Genomic DNA, 17,760 nt, shown 5'->3' on the forward strand with positions numbered 1-17,760 from the left:
GAAAGGCCCTTACCTGCCGGCTGCTGGCCTTGCCATATCTCAGATCGGTGACAAAGTGCTCACTGTTCATGCTCAGATCACTGTCCTCCATCTCCTTACCAACCATCTCCGCTGCAGACTGGAGCATGTCCTTTATGGGACAAGTTTTGTACAGGTGGTCCAAGTGGTTTTGGACCGTATAGAAGCAGTTGTCGACCACATCCATGAGCAGCTCCCTTTCCACCACCAAGCTGGTGAGGGCACCAGCCTCAGAGTTCTCCCCTGGAATCAGACACACGAGTATTAGCAATTGCAGGGAGGCAAAGGAGGGAGAGAGGACACAAGTCAAGGAGGAAGGGCCCGGGGATCACACTATTGAGCTCTGGTGTCTGTCCCTTCACCAATGTAATTGGAGGATTTACAGATTTTACTCTTTTACTTAATGAGCTGTGACTACTTTCTCAAGCTAATGAGTACTGAGATGCTGAGTGGTGGCTATAGTGCTCCACGATATGAACGGACATTATCTAGTTCAGTGTTTCCCAAAGTGTGGTATGCGTACCCCCAGGGGTATGGGAAGAGTTTGGTGGGGGTACACATTGCACCGGAGTTTGGTGGGGAGATGCACTGCACGGTGCTTAGCTGCACCTAATTCTAACCCTCATGAGTACAAGGGTTACTCAGCGTTATGAAAATTATAGAAGGGGTACACATATGTCAAAAGTGTACCAATCCACCATCCTTGACCCTTCTCTTTTATGAGACTGTGGGCACCCAGAGACACTGTTGGTTTAGAGAAATTTGTTTGCTCGCCCAGTTAAAGGGTCAAAGCTGGAGAACATCCAAATCAGCCCCAGCCCGGCTTCACTGAGGCCAGTGACCACTTTTCATGCTGAGTCAGGACCCGAGGGACCACTGAGATTCCTCCAAGGAACACGGATAAAGGGTGAATAAAAGCACTGCTCAGGAAGAACCAACACGGGTTCCAGGGTGGCATGTGGCGTTGAATTGTTCTCATCATGTCAACAAATCTTTGGAGTTATACTTTCCACCCCCTTACCTGGGGGAGCCAGGTGGATCACATGACCATCGCCCTCATAGAGGGCCCAGTGAGAGGAGCCGATGCGGGAAATCTCAATCAGGTCTCCAGGCTCGGGCTCTTCACAGAGCTGCAAGAGAACAGCCAGGAGGTGAGACAGAGTTCAGGGAGCTGCAGAGGCCCAGCTGGAAGCTGCAGCTGCGCCTGAAGATTTGCTTACTGATGCTCACCCCATGGGAAGAGTGTGTGTGTGTGTGAGTGTGTGTGTGTGTGTGTGTGTGTGTGTGTGTGTGTGTGTACGTGGCAGGGGGGGAGAATAGGGGGGAAAGGGGGCTCATGTCCCCTGTGTGGTACTCAGCCTGCGGTAGCTTCTAAAGGATGCCCTGGGAGTAACTGGAAGCCAGGAAAAATGACCTTGTGCATTGGGACAGAGAATATTTCTCTAGAATGTGTGTGTAATGCATGTGTGTCTGTCAGTTTATTCTGCTTGTAATTGTTGTGTGTTCCATGAACATGCACACACACAGGAATGCAGGCATGCATATGTAGGTGTATTGTGTGTGTGTCTGGAGGTAGTAACACTACAGCCTGTATATAAACCCCCTTCCCTGAGGCTGGGGCCCAGGCCCATCCCCCACAACATTGTCCAGGTGAGTCTGAGCTGCTCTGCTCTCACACACTGACCCTCCTGTCTCCATCATGTGTTTGTGCTGGCTGTGCATGCTCCAACAGCCACCACCTCACACTCTGCCCTCCCCAGACCTGGCACGCGGGCCCTGAATATTCTGAACTGACAGACAGCAGGTGACAGCTTCCTAAGGGCCCCTGAGCATTGGAGAAGGCCCTACTGCTGTTGCCCAGCTTCCTGCCCCGGGGACAGGGCTCACAGTCACACAGCAGGCTCTGCCCGCACATTTCCCCCAAAACTGCCACTCTCCCAGGCCCAGGGGAAGGAAGCAGCACCCACGTGCTCAGCTGGGGAAACTGAGGATCGGAGAGGCAGAGGGACTTGCCCAGGACCACTCAGCTGGTAGTGGCTGCTCTGGGTCTTCTCTGCCCCGTCCCTTCCTGGTCCCCTTCCCTCCCTGCCTTGCTCACCTCCTCCTTTCTCCTCAGTGTCCCTGCCCAGGGCCCTGCAGCTTCCTGATTTGAGATTTTTCAGTTTATCTTTTGTTATTGTGTGACCTCAGCAAACCTCCTGCAGCGCTCACCCCAGGAGCCCAATCTGAGACCAGGGGCCAGCTTCCGTTTGCTGTCATTCCATGTCCATATCCAACAATGGTCACTTAGCCTGGAAGCTTCTCTGGAATTGACTTCTTTGTTCATCTTTCCCCCATGACTTTATTCAGGGCCATCTTGTTCCAGATTATGTGACCCTATGTTTTCCTGACCAACCCCCAGACCTCTGTCCCACCCACTCCAGGGCCTGTGTGAGCCTCCATGGTGGGGTCATTTCATCCTGACGGGGGTGAGTAGGGGAGGTGCTTCCTGCCTGGGCTGCTGGGGCCAGAGCTCTGGGGGTGAAAGTGGGAATGGCTCTGTGGTCGTGGCTCTACCTGGGCTCCAGCTCTGCAGAAGGAGGTGGTGACAGGGCTGAGGGGACACAATGGGAAACCATGGTTAGTTATCAATGTTTTCTGTGTACTGTTCCCAATGCAGCCCAGAAACTTCTACTTCCAGGCTCACAGGTCCAACTCCTACACAATAGTCCCAACTGGATATCTAACTGGTGACCTCAAGCACCCAGCTTTGCAAGAATTCCTTAATTTATATCTGCAACTTGCTCTTCCTCTTCTCATTCTCCTCCATCCAGGGGTCCCCATCACCTAAGTCCTGGGCCTCCAGGCCTGGAGATGCAATCCTTCAGTAGGAAGAGCAGGGACCACTAGGGATTGCACCCTTACTAGCTTGTTTTGGTAAAAGGGCAAGGAGGAAGGGGTTAAAGCTGTATCCAGATCTTACATTATTGGGTTGGACAGAGGAGGAGGGAACACCCATTACTTCACATGGGGAATGAGGATCAGAGAGGTAGGGAGACTTGCCCAGAGCACTCAGCTGGAAGTGGCTACACAGCGTCTTCTCTGAAGAAACTTCTTGAACCCTTACATAGGACACAGACCTTGAGCATTTCTTTCCTGAAGGGTCTTTGGGCCTTAGGACACCTGTCATGGTGCAGGGCTGGCCCACACTTTCCCTGACAGCACACAGGGCATCAGGAGCTACCTTTAGGTTGGGTCTTAGAGGCGAAGGAACCTAAAGGTTTGATAGAGCTGACCAGAGCCCCAGAGGTCTCTCAAACATCCCCTCGTTCTGCACATGGGGAAACTGAGGCCAGAGAGGAAATGACCTGTCAAAAGAGCCTGGGTGGATCAGGAACAGACCTGAGTTTTGCTGTCAGACATCCTAATTCCCAGCCAGTGGAACCCTAAGAGTCCATGTTTGCATCACTAAGGGAGGTTTGTTTCTTTTTTTTGGTACTCAGCCCTCTCACAGCCACTGCAAGCTGACTGCCAGAGGGGAGAGGGAGCCCCCACAAAGGGCCTTACCCGGCGGCTACAGGCCTTGCCATATCTCAGATTGGTGACAAAGTTCTCAGAGCTCCTGCTCAGAACACTGTACTCCATCTCCTGACCAACCATCTCCGCTGCAGATCTGAGCATGTCCTTTATGGGCCGAGGTTTGTACAGGTGGTCCAAGTGGTTGTTGACTTCATAGGAGCAGTTTTCCACCACATCCACGAGGAGCTCCCTTTTCACCACCCCTAAACCGGTGGGGATACCAGCCTCAGACTTCTCCCCTGGAATCAGACACATGAGTATCAGGAACTGCAGGGAGGCCAAGGAGGGAAAGAGAAGACACAAGACAGAGAGGAAGGGCCAGGGGATCACACTATTGAGCTCTGGTGTCTGTCCCTTCACCAATGGGATTGGAGGATTCCATCATTTTGCTCATTTCCTTAACGAGCTGTGACTACTTTTCATGTTGTGATGGTCAGTGGCTGCCACTGTGTTCCATTATATGAATGGACATCATCTAGTTGACCAAGTCCCTACTATTGGCTGGTCCAGAGCTTATCCATTGTAAAACAACAATAGTAAATTGTATTTGTTCATCTTCGCACTTGTGTGTTTCAGAGAGAGCTCACAGTTGTTTTAGTCCCACTGGGTCTCAGACTCTGCTGGGCAAATTTCATACATTCACCCACTTATTCTCCTTTTGAATTTCATGGTAAAACTCTCATCTCCATTTTAGAACCTATAGTGGTCCGAGGCATCATCGGCCTTTTCTGGCCACATGGGGAGGCCACACAGCACTTCCAGCTGGTGGCGTCCAGTCCATTGAGCCTGGAGCCGGGATTTGCTCTCTAAGAGGAGGGAACTGAGGAGCACGCTAACCAGCAGGCTCCTTTGTGTGTGAGGCTCCAGGCTGGTGCTGCACTTAGCACTGCCCTTGAGGAAGCACGACCAGCTCACTCCCACACAAGCAGGACCCGCTCCCCACACTCACCTCCCTGTTCCAAGCCTCCTGAGTGTCATCTGGATTAAGGGGTTTAGCTTACTATTTGCCATCAATGCTGACAGTTTTCAACGCTGTCAGTGTAGGTGACAGCGCATAGGAACCTGGTCAGTTACAAGGAGATTCTTGTGATCATGAGACGGTTTCTATCCAGCGAGAACGCAAATGCTTGCTGTCTGAGGTGTGGGGCCATTGCTCTGCTGGGCACCAGCCCCTGTGTTTCCCAGTCCACGGTCTCATCCCAGCACCTTCCTGTCAGGGACGGTGCTGCCTTCTCCTCTGACTGCCTGTCATCCTGCTTCTGCTCTCCCTGCACTACATCAGGGTCCAGGTGCTTGTGTGTGTGAGACTCTCTGTGACGTGTGACCTGGGAGAGCTGCTGCGTGGGGGGTGTTCGGGAAACCCTCTCAGGACACCCTCTTCTGTGACATCCTCTGAGCACAGAACACAGCCTGAGAGGCAGTCCCTCCATGAGACTGGAACACCAAGACATGCTGCTCATTTAGAGAAATGTGTCTGCTCGCCCAGCTAATGGGCCCGAGCTGCAGAGCAACCAATGTGGTTAGAACTTGGCTTCCCTGGGGCCCACAGACCTCAGTCCCTGCTGAGTCAGGACCCAAGAGACCACTGAGATGCCCCGAAGGGACACAGATGTACCATGTGCACAAGCACAGCTCAGGGAGAAGCCAACTCGGGTTCCAAGGTGGCATGTGACTTTGAATCTTTCTGATCATGGTAACAAATCTCTGGAAAGTTGCACTTTCAACCCCCTTACCTGGGGGAGCCAGGTGGATCACATAACCATCGCCCACATAGAGGGCCCAATGGGAGGAGCCGATGCGGGAAATCTCAATCAGGTCTCCAGGCTTGGGCTCTTTAAGAAACTGCAAGAGAACAACCAGGAAGGTGAGGCAGACTTCAGGGAGCTGCAGAGGCCCAGCAGGGAGCTGCGCTCCACCTGGGGATTTGCTTACCAATGCTCACCCCATGGGTAGAATGTATAAGGGTGGAAGGGGGAGAGAATTCTTGAACCCTGTGAGTTCCTCAGCGTGCAATAGCCTGCAGCTGTTTCCCTGTAACTGAAGCTTGGAAAAATGACTTTGGAATTGGAACAGTGAATATTTGTCCATAACATGTGTGTAATGCATCCGTGTCTGTGTGTATTCTGCATGGATATGCTGTGTTTTCCGTGCACATACACACACACTAGCACACACACTAGGATACAGACATGGCTATGCAAATGTATTGTGTATGTGTCTGGGTGAGGATAACAGAGCAGCCTGTTTTTTTGTTTTTTGTTTTTGTTTTTGTTTTTTAAATTCTTTTATATATATATTATTGATTTTTCACAGAGAGGAAGAGAGAGGGATAGAGAGTTAGAAACATCGATGAGAGAGAATCATCGATCAGCTGCCTCTTGCACACCCCTCACTGGGGATGTGCCCGCAGCCAAGGTACATGCCCTTGCCCGGAATCGAACCCGGGACCTTTCAGTTCGCAGGCCGACGCTCTATCCACTGAGCCAAACCGGTCCCGGCCAGAGCAGCCTGTTAGTAAACTCCTTCCCTGAGGCTGGGGCCCAGGCCCATCCCCCACAACATTGTCCAGGTGAGTCTGAGCTGCTCTGCTCTCACACACTGACCCTCATGTCTCCATCATGTGTTTGCCCTGGCTGTGCATGGCCCCAACACCACCCCCTCTCACTCTGCCCTCCCCAGCCCTGGTACACAAGCCCTTGAAGATGCTGAACTGACAGACAGCAGGTGACAGCTTCCTAAGGGCCCCTGAGCATTGGAGAAGGCCCTACTGCTGTTGCCCAGCTTCCTGCCCTGGGGACAGGGCTCACAGTCACACACAGGCTCTGCCCGCACATTTCCCCCATAGCTGCCCCCCTCCCAAGCCCAGGGGAAGGAAGCAGCACCCACGTGCTCAGCTGGGGAAATTGAGGATCCGAGAGGCAGGGGGACTTGCTCAGGACCACTCAGCTGGCAGTGGCTGCTCTGGGTCATCACTGCCCAGTCCCTTCCTGGTCCCCTTCCCTCTCTGCTTTATGACCATCTCCCTGATCCTAAGTTTCCCTGTCGGGGGCACAACAGCTTCCTGATTTGAGAAATTTTCAGAAATTTTCAGAAAACCTGCAGTGCTGTCCCAGGAGTCCAATCTGATACCAGGGGCCAGCTTTCCTGACCAACCCCCAGACTTCTGTGTCACCCACTCCAGGGCCTGTATGAACCTCCATGGTGGGGCCATTTGGTACTGACAGAGGTGGACAGGGGAGCGGCTTCATGCCTGGGCTCCTGGGGCCAGAGCTCTGGGGGTGAAAGTGAGAATGGCTCTGTGGTCGGGGCATACCTGGGCTCCAGCTCAGCAGAGGGAGGTGGTGGCAGAGCTGAGGGGGATAATAGGAAACCATGGCCTCAGGGATCACTGTGCTCTGTGTACTGTTCCCAAGTGCAGCCTGGAAACTTCTATCTCCACCCCCACCTCAGCCCTGAACTCCACTCACACATCCAACTGCTACTCCACAGCTCCACCTGGATGTCTAATGGTCACCGCTAAACAACTGCACCTGAGCATCAAATCCTTAATTTCTCTCCAAATCTGTTCCTCCTTTTCCCATCTACTCTGTCCTGGCTGCCCATCACCCAGTCACAGGGGTTGTGAGCCCTGCAGGTGCTGTGGCTCAGCAGAAAGAGCAGGGACCACTGGGGATTGAATCCTGCTTCTGCCTCTTAACTGGCTGTGTGTTGGTAAGAGGGAAAGAGGAGAGGGGTAAGACTGTGCCCAGATCTTACATAACATGTTCTTGAGCTCTCACATAGGCCACAGACCTGAGCATCTCTTGCCTGAGGGCTCTCTGGGGCCTTAGGACACCTGTCATGGTGCAGGGCTGGCCACACTTCCCCTGACAGCACACAGGGCATCAGGAGCTGCCTTTAGGGTGGGTCTTAGAGGCAAGGATCCTAAAGGGATAGAAGTCGCCAGAGCCCCTAGGTCCTCCAACAACTCCTTCTTCTGCACATGGGAAACTGAGGCCAGAGAGGAAGTGACCTGATTAAAGATCCTGAGTGGATCAGGAACTGACCTGGGATTTCTTCTCAGACATCCTAACGCCCAGCCAGCAGGCGTTTTTCATCATTTCTGATAAAATTATTTTTCTAGATGCACAGGCCTCTTACCAGGATGCACCCCCAACCCAAGCAGACCTCTAGAAAGTAGAGGGAGCCCCCCAGAGAGGGCCTTACCTGCCGGCTGCTGGCCAGGCCATATCTCAGATCCGTGACAAATTTCTCACTGTTCCTGCTCAGATCACTGTACTCCATCTCCTTACCAACCATCTGTTCCGCAGATCTGAGCATGTCCTTTATGGGCCGAGGTTTGTACAGGTGGTCCAAGTGGTTGTTGACTTCATAGGAGCAGTTTTCCAACACTTCCTTGAGGAGCTCCCTTTTCACCACCCCTAAACCGGTGGGGGTGCCAACCCCTGAGTTCTCCCCTGGAATCAGACACACGAGTATCAGGAACTGCAGGGAGGCCAGGGAGGGAGAGAGGAGACACAAGACAGGGAGGAAGGGCCAGAGGATCACACTATTGAGCTCTGGTGTCTGTCTCTTCACCAATGTGATTAGAGGATTCACGATTTTACTCTTTTACTTAATGAGCTGACTACTTTCTCAAGCTCATTAATACTGTGATGGTCAATAGCTGCTATTTTGCTCCATGATATGAATGGGCATCATCCAGTTGACCAATCCACCATATTTGATCCTTGTCCTTTATGAGACTGGGACACCCAGAGACAATGCTGGTTTAGAGAAATCTGTCTGCTCGCCAAGCTACAGTGCCCAAGAAGTAGAGTGTCCAATGCAGGTGCAGTCCAGCTTCCCTGGGGCCCAAAGACCTCGTTCCCTGTTGAGTCAGGACCTGAGGGACCACTGAGATGCCTCCAAGGAACACGGAGCACAAGCACTGCCCAAGGAGAACCAACACTGGTTCCCAGGGTAGCATGTGACTTTGAATCTTTCTGATCATGGTAACAAATCTCTGGAAAGTTGCACTTTCAACCCCCTTACCTAGGGAAGCCAGGTGGATCACATAACCATCGCCCACATAGAGGGCCCAATGGGAGGAGCCGATGCGGGAAATCTCAATCAGGTCTCCAGGCTTGGGCTCTTTAAGAAACTGCAAGAGAACAACCAGGAAGGTGAGACAGACTTCAGGGAGCTGCAGAGGCCCAGCAGGGAGCTGCGCTCCACCTGGGGATTTGCTTACCAATGCTCACCCCATGGGTAGAATGTATAAGGGTGGAAGGGGGAGAGAATTCTTGAACCCTGTGAGTTCCTCAGCGTGCAATAGCCTGCAGCTGTTTCCCTGTAACTGAAGCTTGGAAAAATGACTTTGGAATTGGAACAGTGAATATTTGTCCATAACATGTGTGTAATGCATCCGTGTCTGTGTGTATTCTGCATGGATATGCTGTGTTTTCCGTGCACATACACACACACTAGGATACAGACATGGCTATGCAAATGTATTGTGTATGTGTCTGGGTGAGGATAACAGAGCAGCCTGTATGTAAACCCCTTCCCTGAGGCTGGGGCCCAGGCCAGTCCCCCACAACATTGTCCAGGTGAGTCTGAGCTACTCTGCTCTCACACACTGACCCTCCTGTCTCCATAATGTGTTTGCCCTGGTTGCGCATGGCCACAACACTACCCCCTCACACTCTGCCCTCCCCAGCCCTGGTACACGAGCCCTTGAAGATGCTGAACTGACAGACAGCAGGTTGACAGCTTCCTAAGGGCCCCTGAGCATTGGAGAAGGCCCTACTGCTGTTGCCCAGCTTCCTGCCCCGGGGACAGGGCTCACAGTCACACAGCAGGCTCTGCCCGCACATTTCCCCCAAAACTGCCACCCTCTGAGGCCCAGCCACGTGCTCAGCTGGGGAAACTGAGGGTCAGAGAGGCAGAGGGACTTGCCCAGGACCACTCAGCTGGCAGTGGCTGCTCTAGGTCTTCTCTGCCCCATCCCTTCGTGGTCCCCTTCCCTCCCTGCTTTGCTCACCTCATCCCTGTCCTCAGTGTCCCTGCCCAGGGCACCGCAGCTTCCTGATTCCAGAATTTTCAGTTTTTCCTTCTGTTTTGGGGTGACCGCAGCAAACCTCCTGCTGCATTCACCCCAGGAGCCCAATCTGAGACCAGGGGCCAGCTTCCCTTTGTCCTCATTCCATGCCCATATCCTACAATGGTCACTTAGCCTGGAAGCTTTTCTGGAATCCACTTCTTTGACCATCTTTCCTCCATGACTTCATTCAGAGTCATTCTGTTCCCGATTATGTGACCCCAGACTTTCCTGTCCAATCCCCTCACTTCTGCTCCACCCACACCAGGGCCTGTGTAAGCCTCCATGATGGGGCCACTCGGTCCTGATGGGGGTGAGTAGGAAAGGGGGCTTCCTGCCTGAGCTCTTGGGGCCAGAGCTCTGGGGGTGAAAGTGGGGATGGCTCCGTGGTCATGGCTCTACCTGGGCTCCAGCTCTGCAGAGGGAGGTGGTGGCAGAGCTGACAGGATGATAGGAAACCATGGCCACAGGGACCACTGTGCTCTGTGTACTGTTCCCAAGTGAACTGGAAACTTCTATCTCCACCCCCACCTCAGCCCTGAATTCTATTCACAAGTTCAACTGCTACTCCATAGCTCCACCTGGATGTCTAACTGTTCACCTAATCATCCCCCATGAGCATCAAATCCTTAAATTCCCTCCAAACCTGCTCCTCCTCCCCTTATTCTCCTCCATCCAGGTTGACCATCATGCTGTCACAGGGGCTGTGAGCCCTGGAGGTCCTGTGGTTCAGTAGAAAGAGCAGGGACTGCTGGGGACTTCATCCTGCTACTGCCTCTTAACTCACTGTGTGTTGGTAAGAGGGAAAGAGGAGATTGGTGAGACTGTGCCCAGACCTTACATACCATGGTCTTGAGCTCTCACATAGGCCACAGACCTGAGCATCTCTTTCCTGAGGGATCTCTGGGGCCTCAGAAAATCTGTCATGGTGCAGGTTTATCCAGATTTTCCTGACAATGGCATCAGGAGCTGCGTTTAGGGTGGGTCTTAGAGGCATAGAATCCTAAAGGGGTTGAGGTGGCCAGAGCCCCAGAGGTCCTCCAAACATCCCCTCCTTCTGCACATGGGGAAACTGAGGCCAGAGAGGAAGTGACCTGTTCAAAGACCCTGAGTGGATCAGGAATTGTCCCAAGATTTGTTCTCACACATCCTAACTCTCAGCCAGCAGGAAGCAGGGAGCATAATTTTGCATCATTAGGGGCTCGGTTTTCTTCTGGATGCACAGTCCTATTACCATCCACCAAGCCAAGTAGACTCCAGAGGGAGAGGGAGCCCCCCAGAGAGGGCCTTACCTGCCGGCTGCTGGCCTTGCCATATCTCAGATCGGTGACAAAGTGCTCACTGTTCCTGCTCAGATCACTGTACTCCATCTCCTGATCAACCATCTGCGATGCAGACCTGAGCATGTCCTGTATGAGTCGAGGTTTGTACAGGTGGTCCAAATGGTTGTTCACCTTATAGGAGCAGTTTCCTACCACAATCAGGAGAAGCTCCCTTTTGACCACCCCTATATCCGTGTGGGAGTCAGCCCCTGGAATCAGACACACGAGTATCAGCAACTGCAGGGAGGCCAGGGAGGGAGAGAGTAGACACAAGACAGGGAGAAAGGGCTAGGGGATCACACTATTGAACTCTTGTGTCTGTCCCTTCACCAGTGTGATTCTAGGGTTCGCAGATTTTACACTTTTACTTAATGAGCTGTGAATACTTTCTCAAGCTCATGAATACTGTGATGCTCAGTGGCTGCTATTATGAATCCAGTTGACCAATCCACCGCCATTGATTTTTCTTCTTTAAGAGACTGAGGACACCTAGGCACGTGGCTGGTTTAGTGAAATCTGTCTCCACGCACAGCTAAAGGCCCGAGCTGCAGAGCTCCAAATGCGGCCCCAGCCCGGCTTCACCTGGGCCCACAGATCTCTTTCCCTGCTGTGTCAGGATCTGTGGGACCACTGAGATGCCTCCAAGGGACACAATGTAGGGTGACCTCAGTCCCAGCTCAGGGAGAAACCACGCAGGGTTCCAGGGTGGCATTTGGCTTTGAATTATTCTCGTCATGTTAATAAATTTTTAGTGAGTTACACTTTCAACCCCTTTACCTGGGGGAGCCAGGTGGATCACGTAATCATCTCCCACATAGAGAGCCCAGTGGGAGTAGCCGATGCGGGAAATCTCAATCAGGTCTCCAGGCTTGGGCTTTTCACGGAGCTGCAAGAGAACAGCCAGGAAGGTGAGACAGAGTTCAGGGAGCTGCAGAGGCCCTGGCTGGGAGCTGCAGGTAGTCCTGTGGACCCCATGGTTATGTTCATCACCTGACAAGTGTGTGTGTCAGGGTGGAAGGAAGGAGAGCAGGAGAGTTTCTTGGTCCCCTGGGCTCCTTAGCCTGCTCTAGCACCTAGAGGTGCCCTGTGGTGAAGTGGGCACCTGGCATGCCCTGTGTTCTGTGCATGTTGCCTACACACACACTTGGATGCAGACACACACACGCAGATGTATTGTGCACATGGAGGGTGTTGACACAGCAGCGGTGTTTCAACCACTTCCTGAGGCTGGGTGAAGGCCCCACCCAGGCAACGTCAGACACAGGATGTGCATCCTGTCGGAGACGCTGACCTGAGGCCCAGGGGACAGACTCATGACGGACCTAAGGTTGCAGTGTGCTCCTAGAGTGGCCGCCTGCTTCCTCAGGGACAGGGGCAAGGCTGGGCCTCACACAGTCACCCAGCAGGCTCTGCCGGCACATTTCCCCCTAACTCACTCTCCCAAGCTCAGGGGGAGGAAGCAGACTCCTTGCTCAGCCTGGGAAACTGGGGATCAGAGAGGTAGAGGGACTCGCCCAGGGACACTCAGCTGGCAGTGGCTGCTCGGGTTATTCTCTGCCCACACCCTTCCTGGTCTCCTTTCCTCCTTCCCTTTGCACACTCCCACCTGCTCCTCAGTGTCCCCGCCCAGCACACCAGGTTCATGTCTGATAATTTGTCAGTTTTCTTCCTCTCTGTGCCTGACCTCAGGGAATGACAAACCTTCTGCCTCCCTCACCCGAGGCAGCTCATTCTGAGACCAGGGGACAGCTTATCTTTGTCCCATTCCATGCCAATATTCAACACCAATGGTGACCCTGGAGTTTCTCCCAAATTCACTTCCTCCATTATCTCCCTCCCATGACTTGGCTAAGGGCGGCCCAGTTATACTTATGTGACCCCACGTTTTCCTGACCAGCCCCTAGACTTCTGTCCCTACCATTTCATATCCAGTGTGAGCCTCCATGGTGTGCCACTTGGTCCTGACGGGGGTAGAAAGGGGAGGGGACTTCCTGCCTGGGCTCCTGGGGCCAGAACTTTGAGGTGAAAGTGGGAATGGCTCTGTGGTCAGGGCTCTACCTGGGCTCCAACTCTGCAGAGGGAGGTGGTAGCAGAGCTGAGAGGACGATGGGAAACCAGGGCCTCAGGGATCACTGTGCAGCCTGGAAACTTCGATCTCCACCCCCACCTCAGCCTGAAACTCTAAACTCACACGTCGAAATGCTACTCAACTGCTGCTCAAACTCTCAAGAGCATCAAATCCTTAATTTTCCTCCCAAACCTGCTCCTCCTCCCCTCATTCTCCTCCATCCAGGCTGCCCATCACCCAGTCACAGGGGCTGTGAGCCCTGGAGGTGCTGTGGTTCAGCAGAATGAGCCAGGACCACTGGATTCTGAATCCTGCTTCTCACTCTTTCTAGCTGTGTTTTGAGACAAAGAACTCAGAACAGGCAAAGGGGATGGGTTACAGAAATTGAAAATCTTACATAACATGTTCTTGAGCTCTTAATTAGGCTATAGCCCTTGAGCATCTCTTGCGTGAGGTCTCTCTGGGGCCTTAGGACACCTGTCATGGCCCAAGTTTGGCCCAGACTTTCCCTGACAGCACACAGGGCATCAGGAGCTGCCTTTAGGGCAGAACTTAGAGGAAAAGAATCCTAAAGGGATAGAGGTGGCCAGAGCCCCAGAGGTCCTTCAACATCCCCACCTTCTGCACATGGGGAAACTGGGGCCAGAGAGGAAGTTACCTGTTCAAAGACACTGAGTGGATCAGAAACTGACCCAAGATTTCTTCTCAGACATCCTAACGACCAGCCAGCAGGACGCAGGGAGCATAATTTTGTATCATTTGGGATAGTTTTTTCTTTTGGATGCAAAGCCCTGTCACCTCCTCCCCAAGCAGACACCCAGAAGGCAGAGGGAGTCCCCAGAGAAGGCCTTACCTGCTGGGAATGGGCCTTGCCATATCTCAGATTGGTGACAAAAAGTTTACGGTTCCTGCTCAGAACATTGTCCTCCATCTCCTTCCGGAATCTGAGCCCCTCCTTTATGGGCCGAGGTTGGTACAGGTGGTCCAGTGGCTGTTCACCTCACAGGAACAGTTTCCCAGTGCTTCCCAGGGGAGCTTCCTTTTCACCACCCCTAAACCGATGGGGGCGCCAGCCTCCAAGTTCTTCCCTGGAATCAGTCACAGGAGTATCAGCACCTGCAGGGGAGGCCAGGGAGGGAGAGAGGAGACACAAGACAGAGAGGTAGGGCCAGAGATCACACTCTTGACCTCTAGTGTCTGTTCCTTCACCAATGGGATTGGAGGATTCCATCATTTTGCTCTTTTCCTTAAGGAGCTGTGAATACTTTTCATGTTAATCAGTGTTGTGATGGTCAGTGGCTGCCACTGTGTTCCATTATATGAATGGACACCATCTAGTTGACCAAGTCCCTATTATTGGCTGGTCCACAGCTTATCCATTGTAAACAATGATAGTAAATTGTATTTGTTCATCTTTGCACGTGTGTGTTTCAGAAAGAGATAAGTTGTTCTGGTCCCACTGGATTTCAGATTCTGCTGTGCAAATTTCACACATTCCCTCATTCTCCTTTTGAACTTCATTGTAAAACTCTCCTCTCCATTTCAGAATCGATATTGGACCTTTTTCTGGCCCAGCTCTGGCCACATGGAGAGGCCACACAGCACTTTCCATTGAGCCTGGAGCGGGTTTGGCTCTCTAAGGGTAGGGAACTGAGGAGCACGCTAACTAGCAGGCTCCTTTGTGTGTGAGGCTCCAGCCTGGTGCTGCACTTAACACCGCCCTTGAGGAAGCACAACCTGCTCACTCCCACCCAGGCAGGACCTGCTCCTCACACTCATGCATTTGGCTTTAATTGGTTCTTATTATGTTAATGAAGCTTTGGAAAGTTACACTTTCTACCGCCTTACCTGGGGAACCAGGTGGATCATATAACCACCGCGCACAGAGAGGGCCCAGTGCGAGGAGCAGATGCGGAATCTCAATCAGGTCTCCAGCTCTGGATCTTCAACAAACTGCAAGCAAACAGCCAGGAAGGTGCTGACAAAATTGCAGGCAACTTGCAGGGCCCTGTCGTGGCCTGCTGCTTGGTTGGGGGACAGCCTTACGCATGTTCTTCCCTGGATAAGCGTGTGGTGGGGACTCTTGTCCCCTGTGAGGTCTTCAGCCTCCTGCAGCTTCTAGAGCTTGCCCAAGGGACCCAGAAGTCTGGAATCTTTTCCCAGAGGGGGGAGCCTGGAAATATGACCTTGTGTATTAGGAGAGTGAATATTAGTCCAGCCTGTGTATGTCTTGCATGTGGGGGTTGGGGGGTGCTGTCGGTGTGTATTGTGCATATGTATGTTGTGTTGATGTACACGTACACAACTAGGATGCAGATGCAGGTGTATTGTGCACGTGTCCAAATGGTGATGACATAACCTGTGTGTAAACCCCCTTCCCTGAGGCTGGGGCCCAGGCCCAACCCCTGACCGTTGTCCAGGAGAGCCCCGAGGTTCTCTGCCCTCACAGACCCTCCTGTCTCCAGCAGGCTTTTGGCACAGAGCTTCTGTGAAGGCATCAGTGCCGCCTCACCCTCTGCCCTGCAGCCCTTCGACCACCACTCTCGCAGATGCCGACCTGGGGGACAGGACTGACAGCAACTTGCCAGGATCTGAGTCTTCCTGGGGCCCCTAGTGTGGTTGCTCAGCTTCCGGAGCTGGGTGGGGGAGGGGACAGACGAGGCTCACACACTCAAGCAGCAGGCTCTGCTGGCACTTTCCCCACCATAACTCCCCCTCCCACAGCCCAGGGGAGGAAGCTGCACCCCTTGCTCAGCTGGGGAAACTGAGGATCAGAGAGGCAGAGGGACTTGCCCGGGGACACTCAGCTGGCAGTGGCTGCGCTGGGTCTTCTCTGTCCTGTCTCCTCCTGTCCCTCTCCTCCCTCCCTGCCTTGCTCACATCCTCCCTCTCCTCAGTGACCCGCCCAGAGCACCACAGCTTCATGATCAGAGAATTTTTCAGCTTTTCTTTGTCTGTGTGTCTGACCCCAGCAAATGAGAAACTTCCTGTAGCCTTCACCCCAGGCGGCCCAACCCGAGGCCAGAGGTCCCTTTGCCCCATTGCATGTCGGTACCCAGCAGCCCACGCTGACCCAGGTCACTTCTCCCGATTCCCCTCCTCCTCCATCTCCCGCCATGACTTGGTTCAGGGCCCCAGGGCTCCATGTTGTGACCCCACAGTTTCCTGACAAGGTTCCCTGTGCTTTCACCTCCACATCCAGTCCCACAGAACCCCTGGTGTCCTTCCCAAATGCCCCATCTGTCCATGACCCTCATCTGTCCAAGGCTGGCTGAAGGCCTTGCCTTTTTCTCCCCACAGGTCCCTCTGACCACTGCTCCTCTGCACCCCCTTCTCTCTACCCCAGCCCCTGCCCTAAGCCTACTCCTCTTCTCCTCCCCCAGACAGATACTTCCTCTGAGGAGCTGCCCTGAAGGCCCAGCATGACACAACTGCCCCCCTCAGGGTCCCCAACCCCCGGGGACGCCACCTCTCCCCACTCGATCCTGCTCTGCTGGGGTCCCTGTGCCTGTCCCACCCCCTCTGGGCTTTGAGCTCCATCAGGGGGTCCTGTGTGCTCGGCCCTCCCTCCCTGCACCTCCTGGTCCTGAGAGGGGCCTGGTTTGGAACAGGAGGGAAGGACCTGCGAGAGCAGGAGGGCTGGAGGGCCCGGGGCCAGGGCTCAGGCCAGGCAGGCCCAGAGCTGCTGTCCATCTGGGGGAACAAGGGCATTTCTCACTCTGAAGCGAAATGGTGACTTAAGGGGAGGCTGGGCCATGTCCCGGGAGCAGGGCAGTGAGCTGGGCCTGGTCTGGGGGAGGCAGCGGTTCCCAGGAACCATGAAGCAGGTAGACTGAGCCCCATTTCCTGTAAGAGCCCGGCCCAGCCGGCTGCTTTTCTGCTTCGCACACACCTTGCGCTGGGCCAGCCCCTCCGGGGGGCTGAAACTCCAGGGCAATTGCGGGCAGCTGTCCTTGTTGGACGCTGAGAACCAAATGCACCCCATCAGGCAGACACAGGCCTGGGAGGAAGGGGGGGCGAGAACACAGAAGCTGAGGAGGCATCGAACCCCAGGAGAAGCTGAGCCCCACAGCCCGGGATCCACTGCTCCCCAAGCCCCGGGTGCCCATCAGCCCACACTCCAGCTCCTTCCCCAGCTCAGGGGCACAGACCAGACCCCACACATCCTCCCACTGGCCCCAACCCCATACAGTGCCAGACCCAGAGCGGGGGCTCCCGCTGCCCGATGACCTCCCGGTCCTGCAGCCAGAGACACTGAAACAGCACTCAGGTCTCCATGGCAGCCTCAGAGACAGCGCTGGGCTTACCAGCAGGAACCCAGCCCCAGGCCTGCATTATAACAGGGAGCTGCCCTCCCCTGTAGAGCTGGTTCTAGAAAGTTCTGAAGACTTACCGAAGCCCTTGTTAGCCAGGGTGGGTCTGGCTTTCTGCTGCTAGTGCAGCAGGTTTTACACCCAAGTTGACACTTTCTCTTTCACTTTGTTGTTCAAAAGGACTGAACACTGAATGTCAGCATTTGTCTACATGGACAGCCATGGTTTCCGGGCCTGGAAGTTGCCCGGAAGTGGTCGGAATCGGAGGGAAGCCAGTCCCTGCCCTGCCCTGGCCACGTGCTCCCACTGCAGGACGGGACCATGAGAGGCCCCGCTGTGAGCCCCAGGCCTTCGTGGACCCTCATCTGATACCCACCCCACGAAGGACAGGAGCCCCGG

General features: G+C 53.9%; 1 protein-coding gene across 17 annotated transcripts in view; it reads right to left on the reverse strand.

Moving 5' to 3' along the window:
* LOC311628517 (uncharacterized protein) overlaps positions 1-15,001 on the reverse strand; it is a 130,308-nt gene extending 115,307 nt beyond the window's left edge. For 11 of the 17 annotated variants that reach the window (XM_084895734.1, XM_084895733.1, XM_084895742.1 and 8 more), the window contains exons 1-10: positions 14,897-15,001; positions 13,902-14,136; positions 11,758-11,866; positions 10,951-11,189; positions 8,611-8,719; positions 7,783-8,033; positions 5,310-5,418; positions 3,565-3,815; positions 1,040-1,148; positions 14-261 (exon numbers count right to left, since the gene is read on the reverse strand). In XM_084895734.1, the coding sequence (XP_084751860.1) occupies positions 14-261; positions 1,040-1,148; positions 3,565-3,815; positions 5,310-5,418; positions 7,783-8,033; positions 8,611-8,719; positions 10,951-11,189; positions 11,758-11,866; positions 13,902-13,979 (1,503 nt within the window). In that variant the 5' untranslated portion in view covers positions 13,980-14,136; positions 14,897-15,001. Of the gene's footprint in view, positions 1-13; positions 262-1,039; positions 1,149-2,574; positions 2,612-3,564; positions 3,816-5,309; positions 5,419-7,782; positions 8,034-8,610; positions 8,720-10,950; positions 11,190-11,757; positions 11,867-13,901; positions 14,165-14,896 lie in introns of those variants that run through there. The other 6 variants (XM_084895738.1, XM_084895739.1, XM_084895736.1 and 3 more) reach the window with 6 other exon arrangements.
* Between the last annotated feature and the right edge of the window lie 2,759 nt (positions 15,002-17,760).

The sequence above is a fragment of the Pipistrellus hanaki genome (genome assembly GCF_964339955.1).
Source record: "Pipistrellus hanaki genome assembly, chromosome: 9".
NCBI lineage: Eukaryota > Metazoa > Chordata > Mammalia > Chiroptera > Vespertilionidae > Pipistrellus > Pipistrellus hanaki.